This window comes from Nilaparvata lugens, chromosome X (genome assembly GCF_014356525.2).
Source record: "Nilaparvata lugens isolate BPH chromosome X, ASM1435652v1, whole genome shotgun sequence".
Classification (NCBI taxonomy): domain Eukaryota; kingdom Metazoa; phylum Arthropoda; class Insecta; order Hemiptera; family Delphacidae; genus Nilaparvata; species Nilaparvata lugens.
The window spans coordinates 82,039,062-82,051,006 of NC_052518.1; the positions used below are offsets into that span (position 1 = coordinate 82,039,062).

At 30.1% G+C, this 11,945-nt stretch overlaps 1 protein-coding gene across 1 annotated transcript in view; it reads left to right on the top strand.

Annotated features, from left to right (window-relative positions):
- LOC111050170 (lysine-specific demethylase RSBN1L) overlaps positions 1-5,893 on the top strand; it is a 31,315-nt gene extending 25,422 nt beyond the window's left edge. Inside the window, exon 10 of the mRNA XM_039441728.1 lies at positions 1,177-5,893. Within this exon, the coding sequence (XP_039297662.1) occupies positions 1,177-1,778 (602 nt within the window). The 3' untranslated portion in view covers positions 1,779-5,893. The remainder of the gene's footprint in view (positions 1-1,176) is intronic.
- Positions 5,894-11,945: the final 6,052 nt, after the last annotated feature.

An 11,945-nucleotide genomic window follows, 5' to 3' on the forward strand; every position in this document is an offset into this window, starting at 1 on the left:
GCAGGATCAGAAGCCCTCAGTTTTAGGACCTTCTCGTCGACTTCTACCTATAGATGGAATTGGAAACCAATATTCTTCGCTGATTAGCTGTTTTCATTCACAAATTTTGAGGGTCGGTTTCCGAGCTCGGGATTTAGCCAAGTTCTAGACTTCAACCGGCTTTAAACCCTGGAGTCAGAAAATTGGCTCTCCGAGTCAGGGCGTTGACGTTAACGAGGACTTGACTAGACCCTGGAGTTTAGAGATCACATTATACTCTGGAGTTTATGATTTTGCTTTCTGAGTAAAGGACTTATAAGTCCAGGACTTGAATTAGATTCTCGTCTCTTTCCGAGTCAAAGGTTTATCAAAAAGTCCAGAAAGTGAAACAGCATGATGTTAAACCCTTGACTAGGATAGGATTCAAGTTCTAGACTCAACTGAGCAAACACGAATCAGTTATTGTTTTGGAGTACATGAGTAGCCTAATAGCTGTCATGGATTACCTATTATTTGGATTAATTCATCTCAATTAATAATTTATAGTTTGCAAGCTTATTTCGGAATAAAATTATATTCAAATTTTGAGCTGTATCGTAACCTAAATGATGAAGAAAAAATAACACAACAATAAATTATCTTGGAATTGCATTATCCAATTTTATTAATTAGTGTCATTTGTAAATTGTAACATAAAATAAACATAATACCAATAATAAATTAAAATTATTCAAAACAAATACGTTTTTCTAGTTAATATTTTTAATCCAGGATCACTGACAATGATCAATAATAGCATAACGTAAAATGAAATTTAAGGTATCCTATCCTAAAAGGATAGGTTTTGCTTTGAAATGGCAATATGCTATTATATTATTTTTACAAACTTTTTGTAAAATTTATATAATAAGCATAGAAACCCAAAACAGAAAGCTGCTACGCTTGCGCATTACAATACAACGCAATTTTATTCACAGGTCTTCATTAGATAGGAAGTATCTAGGTTTATTATCAGATAGGAAGCTTACCGTGTTCAAGAACATCACACAACAGTTTATGATCTGAAAAGAAATACTCGAGAGTTTCTCATATTTCATAAGTTTTTCATTTAAGCTTGTACTTTATACCAATACTGTTGTGTTATTTCTGTAATTCGTCTGCTGTTTTACTTGATTGTCATTTGTGTTCTAATTTCAGCATGGCACGTGCGGCTGAAAATGTACTATCAAGAAGATCATCAACACCTACGGAATCTTTCCCGCGTGGTTCCAACAGCAACTGTACAGCATTTGTACAAAGAAAAAAAGCCAATTATGCCTGGTTCGCCTGTCACTCTATCTGACAACAAACGAAGAATCAGGAAGAACAGTGACGTGGATAGTCCGAGAGAGAAGAAACGGATGAAGTCGGAAGAAAGATCGACCGACTACGCTGCAACTGAAAAATCAAGTGAAACAGCTCTTTTGGTTCAAGACAAAGAACTGAAGCCGGAAAAGAATGAAGACAAGCAGGTAGGAGTGCTTACTGAAATGAAATTTGATACTTATCACTTTCAGAAAATGCAAGCTGATGTCAAAGTTGAAGATATTAGCTGCGCTTCTCCCACTCAAGATGAGCTCAATAATGTACAAATTGTTGAAGACATCAAAATCGAAAATATAGGACAGATGTTTGTGGAAGATGAGTGTATCCGCTTACAAACAAGGTTGCCTATAATTAAAGAGGAAGAGGGTGTTCTGATTGAAGTGAAGGATAACGTTGCAGCTGCTGCCAAAGAGGAAACTCAGTCTACTCTTTAAATTTTAGCTATTTCATTATGTTAATTATTTTGTTGTATTGGTGTAAAAATCTAATTTTCTATTTTTTATATGTTCTTGTATATTATTGTTCTTGTGTAGTTATGTTTTGTACAATATTAGTTTTCTATTATATAGCCTAGATTATTTTTGCGATAGAACTAACTATAAAACAACTGTTCAGCAGAAAGCTCTTATAACCTCCAAATGAATCGTCGATTTTCATGTTTACTCAAATAATTGGCTTGATAACACGTATGTATCACCATTTTGTTTGGCTTTATCAGATACAATATTCAATGAAGGTTAAATGTTAGATAATCAGAATCAGAAGCTAAACCCTATGGTGAAACAGCTGTCTCATAGAGCTGTTTGGAAGTGATCTTTCCATATTTCTAGTAAACATAAAAATTTGGATCAGTGAAAAACGGATGAGCCATATTTAATGTCTGAACGAGACTACAATGCAATTAATATTGAAATATTCTAACTTGAAATACGAAGATTAATCCTTTATAAAGAGGATGATTAGCTTAGCTTAATATTGTTGGAAAGCTGTGAGAATGAAACAAGCTTTGAATTAGTTTCATATTATTGAATTCTGTTTTATTTTCAAGAATAACGTTTTTCCACACACTAGCTTTATAGCAATGAAGAAATGAATATAAATTATGATAATTACTAGTTCTAAGGTACACTATGGATTCTAAGAAAAATATTACTAGTTCAATTCAAAATACTTATTAGTTAGTTTTACTTTCTATTTATTAATTACTAATCAATAATGTGAATTAGTATTTTTAAAGTATTCTGTGAATTTCTCAAAGATAAATAATTGATCAACAAATAATATTGCTTTAAACTTCTAATTCACATAAAGATTACTTACTTTATTAGATTATTCATTATGAATCACATCACAGATCATTAGATCATTGATTAAAAATCACTGTAAACAATTATATTAGGTCATGAAATGATTATTTTTGTGACATATATCAATTAATATTCCAAGATTAAGATTGAGCATTCTTTTACTGAAAATTGAGAATTTATTAATTAGTTATTTTACTTGTCAATTAATCTATTGCTGGTCAATCATGAAAATAAGAATTATTTATTTATTTATTGGATAGAGCAAACAAATACAATATTATATGGAGTATTTGCATGTTTTATTTAAAATTACTCAATATCATTCTGATAAACCATGAAAATATGAAGTATGTGGAGTCTTTGTTTCTTAAAAAAAAATTAATAGAATAGATACCTGCGGTAAATCATGAATATGAATTTTTCAATTATTTATTTATTAGATAGAGCAAACAAATGCAATGATATGTGAAGTCTGTGTTTTTTTTTAAATACTCGATATTAGAATAAATACCTGCTGGTCAATCATTAATATTTGAATGATTTATTTTTCATTTATTGGATAGAACAAAATAAAATATTTTGTGGTGTCTTTGAATGGTTTCACTGAAAATTTACTCAATACCAGAATAAATGCCTGCTGGTCAACCATGAATTATTATTTATTGGATAAAGCAAACAGATACAATATTATGTGGATTCTTTGTATGCTCCATTGAAACTTTACCCAATATCAGAATAAATAATGTCTATATGTCTATTTTAAATACTTAATTTTTTTTAAATACTTATAAAAATGAAACACTAGTGTGTGTAAATTCATTTAAAATTATGTATCTATTTGTTATGTAACTTTTCCTTTATATGAATGAGAGTAATTTATTTTGATCTGTGATCTGTCTGTCATACCAGATAAGTTTCTGTTCTAATTACCATAACTATGATATTGATTTTCTGTTCTAATTACCAAAACTATGATATTGATTTTTTGTTCCAATTACCATAACTATGATATTGATTTTTTACTTATTTCAATTATTTATTTATCACTGATTATTTTAATTATTTATTTATTCATCACAGATTTTTCGAAGAAAATAAGAATTATACAGCGTGTACTTTCATATTCTCAGCAATAAATCAAAACCTATCTCACAACATCACAAGTCATGATATTTCTTTATTGATTTAAGATTCTATATCATGTCGAACATAATTATTTAGTTTCCTTATCTAAGTATGAAATTAAGACCTCTTAAATTATTCCACATTATTCTATTAAATAGTCTTAAAGATTAATATTTGATTTGATATTTGATTATTTTATCGTATTATTTTATTTTATTATATTTGTAATTATTAATATTTAATAATTTCAAATTATTAAACGTAGTCATGAAAAATAAACAATCCAATGTATCAATGTTATCAATTTATTTCAATAACGATATTACGTTTGTAACTGTGGTGCAGTTAAATTGACTCTCAAAACAGACTTCTGTGTTATAAACATAATTTTTTACTATCAGTGTTATATTTTCATTCTCCAGAATAGGGGGTTCTAATAATGTGTTCCCTTGTATAAGCTGAGCTTTCTGTTCGGTCATGATAATTATTGTTAATTTTATTTTTTATTATTTATAATTTGGTGATCGATTCTATGAATTAGTATTATTTGGAGTCAACTCGGTATTCTCTCTGTATTATACATATTATTTCTTTTATATTTGCCACATTTCGGAGTAGATTTTGGAAAATACTTGTTAAAACCGAATCAAGTGAAAGTATCTGTCTCAGCCTGGATTACATTAAAACCATTAGTATAATGTATTTATATACATTATTTCTTGTATAGATGATAGAAATTATAAAATTGATAGATATCACATTTGTGACTAGAATCAACTGTGCTATAGCTACATTTTCTACATCTGGTCTCGAACCTGAAGATCATTAAATGAACTGATAAACCTGCTATGAGCAAAATGCACAATCTCTATCTTTGATAGATGTGGCTCACTCACTTCAAACGATTTCTTAAAATAATAGTAATATTATTAGGTGATTCAAGTCTCTGTTATTCAGTTCCTATTACATGTTGTAGTGTATACAGTTGTACACTCTCAATTATTAAGGAATACTCAAAATATGAAAGTGTCAGATAGATCAAATAAAAGATTATAATAAATATATACCATAATATATTAGTGATTCAGATTATAAAATGATGAAAGCAATATAGTGCAGAAGTAATAAGTGAACTTTTAATAATAATTTATAGGCTTCCGTTATCATTAAGTTTGTGTAATCCAGATCCCTTACCTGTTTCCGTTGTTTTTTGTTTGTAATTTTTATTCATAATTTCCAATAGAAGCTTCTGAAATTCTCTCACGGATATTTCTGATAGGCGAAATTTTCCTTGAATAGTATTCTGCTTCAATTTCCAAATATTTAGCCAACAGTCAAAAATATAATTATTAGCATTTCCCTGTCAGTTTATTCTGATTTTATTTCACTTCCAGTTCCAGAATAATTTATTTTTGCATATCACTCACGTCTAATTGAATGCTCTAAATAGATCTGACAAAATATTTCAAGAAAATATAGCTATCAGGATTTTAATCGTGAAGTTTTATTAACGGATTGTTGCTATTTACTAAAAAAACCTATTTACTAAATGAAAGAAAACCGAACGTTTCAAAGAAAATTAATAGATGACTTTCTTTTCGGATTAGCATAGAGAATGCAGTTAATGACATTATCGTGCAGTATGTGTGAACTCATTATCCCCAACATGAGTATTCTATTTCCGTAAATGTTTTTGTTGAGTTGGAGTATATTATGAACTGCATGTTTATTTTACTGTTTTCTTCCTGTCATTAAATACTGTTTTCTATAACGTAGTATGTTCTAAACTCATTATACTGTATTGATGCCTTAATATAGATTACATGCATTTCAATATCGCCTTTATCATTCACATTTTTCTGACTAAAACTTTTGTTGTATTATAATATATACTTTAAATTTTGTTGGACTATTAAGATTTATCTACTCTATCAAACTAACATAGAATAAAATTGTATAGATCTCGAGGAATAAGTAAAAAAGTGATTCTGTAAATTAGATTGATATAGTTTGTTTGTTTATATCTGTTTCTGTAGTAGAATTTGATGAAAGGCACAGGTTATAGGTGCCTTTGAAATTGACCATTAAATAATAGTAATAAAGTATTTCACCTTTGATATAATGTTTTTATTTACCCTTGAATAAATTATTCGATATAGTATTGAAAGTATAAATACAAATGTAAATCTCAGTACCCTTTTAAAGTATCTACTCTAGTCTAAACTATCTACTCTATTCAGAATTTCCGAAACATGTTGTGACAAAATAATTTAAAATGGTACTGAGATTTACATTTTTATTTATATTAAAAGTAGCCCTTAAGAAAAAAGACAGTATTGAAAGTATTATTTTCTTAACAAAATTATCTTATCGAAATTTTAGAGTATGCTAGGGGGAAAACAAAACAGTAATTGCGAAGATTGAAAAATTGAACTGTATGGGTTTTGTCATAAACCCATCTACTGAACTCTATGGGAGTTATAGCTTTGTGTTGGCCAGTTTAGATTCCAAACCTAGCTTTAAAAATTCAACCAAATAACGTCTAACTAACATAATAGCCCAATTCAGTGCACCACAGCCTAAAAGTTAGTGCTCAGAGACGAATGATGAGAGATCAAAAACCATTTAATACTGTTATAAAATCATAATAATATGAATTCAAAATAACGTATTTTAATGATAATTACATTCAATCAATATATAGGCCTAAATATTTTTACACTATGTGCAATAAAACTAGTGAATGTAACTAACTATAAACTCTTAAGTCTTCACTAAAAATAAATAACTGAAATAGAGCAACATAGTAGTGACATCAGACTTATGTAAAAAACACTTATATATGATAACAGAATTACAGAGTGTATGAAAAAATAATAGATGGAATTCAGTTGAAAAATCCAATATATCTCCACTAAAAATGCTTGGACTATAAATGTCAATAATAAAGACCAGCGGAAATCATCCCGGCCACTCATCATAGAATAAAAGAAAAAAAACTATATACAAGAAGCTACAATTCAGGAGGAAAAAATTAAGAAAAACAGCGGCAAATAGAATGAAATTTAGTGCCAATATACCGACGAAAGCAGGCCTTCTGCCCAAGTAATAAAGCCACCCTTCCACGATACGCTGGCAAATGGCAACCCTGCATTCATTCACGATATCTCTATCTCACCGTATCTCAGTATCTCAGCAGGTAGATCCCAATGGGCTTGGTAACAGGTAAAATGGCGTTCTGAACCACTTGAGGCGTTTCATAGCCATCATTTACTCTATAGGTATGGATGATTTCTGGCAAAATATTAAATCTTTTTTAAGGTGGATCAATAGGAATTTTATTTACAACTGTCTTATGAGCTCATTACGGAGAATTGTGCAATTATTTGTGTAGTTGGATATGGGTAGAATTCTTCAATTGCTTTTATTATTATACTAGCAGGTAACCCGTGCTTCGCAAGGGCCAATTTTAAAACTTTTCAAGCCGAAAACTTGAGGTAATGAAATATTCGAAATTTGAAAATAGGCCTATAACCATCCTCGGTTAATGGAGAATCTTATGCAAAATTTCAAATCAATCAGTCAGTAGTTCAGACGTGATGATGCGTCAAACATAATTTTCCTACATAATTTCCCGTACGTATATGAACCAGCTCTTTCCATCATTATAGAATAGATGATGGATAGATAGATGATTTATCAGTATCTTTGAATGAGAATAACTTTTGAACGGTTTGAGAAATCGGTGTGGTGTTCACCAATCATTTTCTCTTGTATTTCTGTATCGAAATCAAGTATTTCGATACAACATTCCAATTAAAAAAAATTAAGTTGAATTCAAAATGACGGAACAATATTTTGATGCGACAGAAAATCAGTTATTTTTATTTGAATAGTATCCCCAATCATACCCATCATCTAATGTCCCTTTTAACAGAAATGTTCTGCTGTTTCTATACAACAACTGGAAGCATGACAAATTGAAAACTTGTAATGAAATCTTGAAGCACTGAAAATAGGCTTATAATCATCCTCGGTTAATTATGAATCTATATGCAAAATTTCAAAATTAATCAGTAGAGTGGTTCAGACGTGATGATGCGTCAAACATAATTTAGTATTCCTTACGTGTATAAGCCAGTTCTTTCCATAATTATAGTATTATAGATAACTGAAGAAGATACAATACTTGAAAACCTCACAGAATCATAGTCTACTGATTTTTTTCAATACATCAATAAATTTTAGTATCGATTAGATCCTCCTGAATTTGAATCAGGCAGCCTTTTGTTTCCCCAATTCCAAACAAAATACCTAAAATATTCGTTTCACTCCGAATCTGTGTTTGATAGTACATTATAACTGAAGAATATAAATTATTACTTATTTTATTGAGATCTATTCATGTTTTTCTTATGAAATTCAATGATACAGCATGAAGCCTATGTTAATTTCATTTTTACTGGTGGGCAACATTTTACATAAAAAAAATTATTTGATAAAATCCAAGTTCAATTGAAATGAAAACAGATTCCTTCAAAAAAATAATTGATAATTATACATTTAACAATGTATCAGGCCAAATATTGTACCCTATACATGCATAATAAAGAATATAAAAAGAACACATTGAAATAATGCTTTTCTAACTACTTGTTACAATTGAAAAATTCAGAAATGAGAGTGGAAATTAAAAATAGGCTAAACATAGTCCACGTGGTTAGATAGCCGAGGTTGGATAATTGTGATGCTATAATTATAATGGCATTTCCTGCAATATTATAAATCTATATTTTGTTCTTTGTCGTTATTCCTCTACTCGTTATTCCTCTGTCGTTATTTTCTCATTTTTAGATTTTCATCACCATTGAAGAATGATAATAAAAAGTTTCTCAGTTCAATTTAACTGAAATCGTATTGACTTCTATCTAAATTCGGGTCTTTCTCGTTATTAATTTATTTTTGGGTACCGTAACTACTGTTCATGTTCTAATCTTCAATAGAAACAAAACCTGTAAATGCGCTAGAGATAATAATACCGTATGGTGAGCTGTAAATATTAATAAATTACTGAAAATGTAATAATGCTGATTACAAAATACCGTATCAGTTTATGAAAAGATAGTAGAAAAAAGGAACTATAGCAAGCCTACTACATAATTATGATGAACAATGACATTCCGTGAGACAATACTAAAGTTTTTTTTGAAATATTAACTACCATACCTATTAATAATTAATTACCTAACTTGATTGCAGAACTTTACATTAAATAATTGTTTTATAAAATTCAAGTTCAATTGTAATGAAAACAACTTCCTTCCAAAAATAATTTATAATAATACGTTTCGAGGGAAAAAATTGAGAACAAAAAAAATTTGAATTTTTCTCGGGGCTCGAAGCGAGTTTCTTTTGCTTTGAAGCCGAGCGCTTTACCATTACTCCACAACCGCGGTTGGAATGGTCTGTCTTGTAATAACGTTATAACCTACATTACATTATCGTTACTCTGACTCGAACAGTTTGTGTCATCCCGTAGCCTACCTATCTTTTCAGTTTTTAGTGATAGCCTAGAATAGAAATAAATGTGGCATATTTCATTTAAAAAAGATTCAATTCGTTTCTGTCTGATAATTCATAGCGATATCCATTAATTTTTGCATCTATTTATGAAGTGATAAAAATAAATAGATGTAAAATGCCGGCAATATTCAAATATGCTGTTAAATTTTTGACTGCAATTGAATTCGCCCCCAAAATAGCTAGAAAATGATTATTTATAGCACTTTGTTCAAAATAATCCGACACGTATTATTTAAAATGTTTGTTCAAAAAGCTGAATAATATAGCTCTTCAACTGGGTTCAACCAATTTTCGTTTCTGATACACGGATTGCAGTGTGCTACATAGGGTACCGTACCTAACCTTCATCATACTTGAAATACATCTCTTATGTTAAGAAAAAGTTGTCTATATTTAACCGATTTAGGAATTTGTCAGCGGAACAATATAGTATGTTGGCTATATTATTGTATTGATTTCATTTAAAATCAAAACTCTTACATAATTAAACTCACTGCTCGTACTGGCGGCGGGAGTGTTGTATGTTAGATGATTTTTAGTGTTTAATAATATCATATTTAAAGATGACAAAAACAGCTTTTCGAAAATTTGAAAGATTGAGAATCAATAAAATGTTATTCAAAACTTAACAACCCACAATAATATAATATTATCACAATCGCTATAAGCTGCCAGCATTTGTATCAAAACTCCGGTATGGAAACATGAGCTTCCTGTATCGAAACACATATTGCAACACATTGTTACCAGCATAACAAAATTGAAATTGAAATTTGGGCTTCGAGGTGCACAATTTTGATATTTTTAGAATCTATGTTCAAAATTTGGAGATCTAAATCATTTGCTAGTAATCTATATAATAAGAGAGAGTAGGGTTGTGTTTGTTTGTATCAAAACATGTCAACTTGTGGATTGCATACCGGAAAAACGGGAATGATTTAGATCTCCAAATTTTGAACATAGATTCTAAAAATATCAAAATTGTGCACCTCGAAGCCCAAATTTCAATTTCAATTTTGTTATGCTGGTAACAATGTGTTGCAATATGTGTTTCGATACAGGAAGCTCATGTTTCCATACCGGAGTTTTGATACAAATGCTGGCAGCTTATAGCGATTGTGATAATATTATATTATTGTGGGTTGTTAAGTTTTGAATAACATTTTATTGATTCTCAATCTTTCAAATTTTCGAAAAGCTGTTTTTGTCATCTTTAAATATGATATTATTAAACACTAAAAATCATCTAACACAATTTTGAGGTGCACAATTTTGATATTTTTAGAATCTATGTTCAAAATTTGGAGATCTAAATCATTCCCGTTTTTCCGGTATGCAATCCACAAGTTGACATGTTTTGATGCAAACAAACGAACACACGAATAAACACAACCCTACTCTCTCTTATTATATAGATTATATTATTGCTTTTTATTCTATTATATTATTTATCATTTATTTATATATTATATATTAATTTATTTATTATATTATACTATTGCTTTTATTATTATTTATAATTGCTTTTATTATTTGTCTCGGCGACACCGCAAGCGGCTCCAGGAGGGTAGCGTGCAGTCCACCACCAACGAGTACACCGTACTGAATAATAGACAGAACATAAGCAAAGTAATCGGTCTTACAGAGTTTCTTAAGTTTCTCTGACTCAGCTGGAAAAAAGCTTTCAGAAATTCTCCCAGTCGCAGTTCAATGAAATAAATGTGCGTACTCAAACTCAAATATACTAAAAAAGTACTTGTACTTGTTAACTCGCTCTACATATTCACAATTACATACAATAGAAATGGAGTGTATTTTCAGGTTTCTTGGTCCAGGATCCAGTTGATTACAAGTGACTGAGGACGTGTACTTGATCTTATCTATATTCAATTGTGATCGAATGAGCTTTTAATTCTGGCCAAGTCAGCTGTTGCATTATTATATTCCTAGTTTTTAACGGTTGTGATTACTGCCGTATCATCAGCAAATAAAAAAGTTGACTACTGATGTTCAGCAATTGAAGATTGTTAACGTAAATTGGAATTACTTCTCTGTACAACGCCGTAATCAACTTTCTCCATATCAGACTTACCTTCATTTATCTGCACACAATTTTATTCTGTCTTCCAAGTAGCTTTTATATCATTCAGTGGCGTTGGAAGGGGGGGTTTCCAGGTTATATCCTCCCATCAAATTTTCACAAAATCTATAGGGGGAGACTATAGTGGAGTCTATAGGGGCCCCAAAATATTTGGTGGACCCCCACATTTCAAAATCTTCTACGTAAGATCATTACTTCTTAGTAATGAAGTTTGTTTAATCCCAATCATTTCCAATTCTATAGCCAGCTTTTCCCTATAAACTGAATCAAAGGCTTTAGCAGGTTTAAATAAGTTATGACTGATTTGTTGCTATGTTTAATGTTGTATGTACACTATCCTAATCCTATTCATTAATTATTCACTATCCTTGGGGTCAACCGGCCTTTGAAATTCGTGAACTCTCGAGAATCCTTGGTACCCTATTCATGTCTGAGGAAATTATAGAGTGGTAGGGTAAGGTGGCTGGGGTTAATAAGAATCCAAG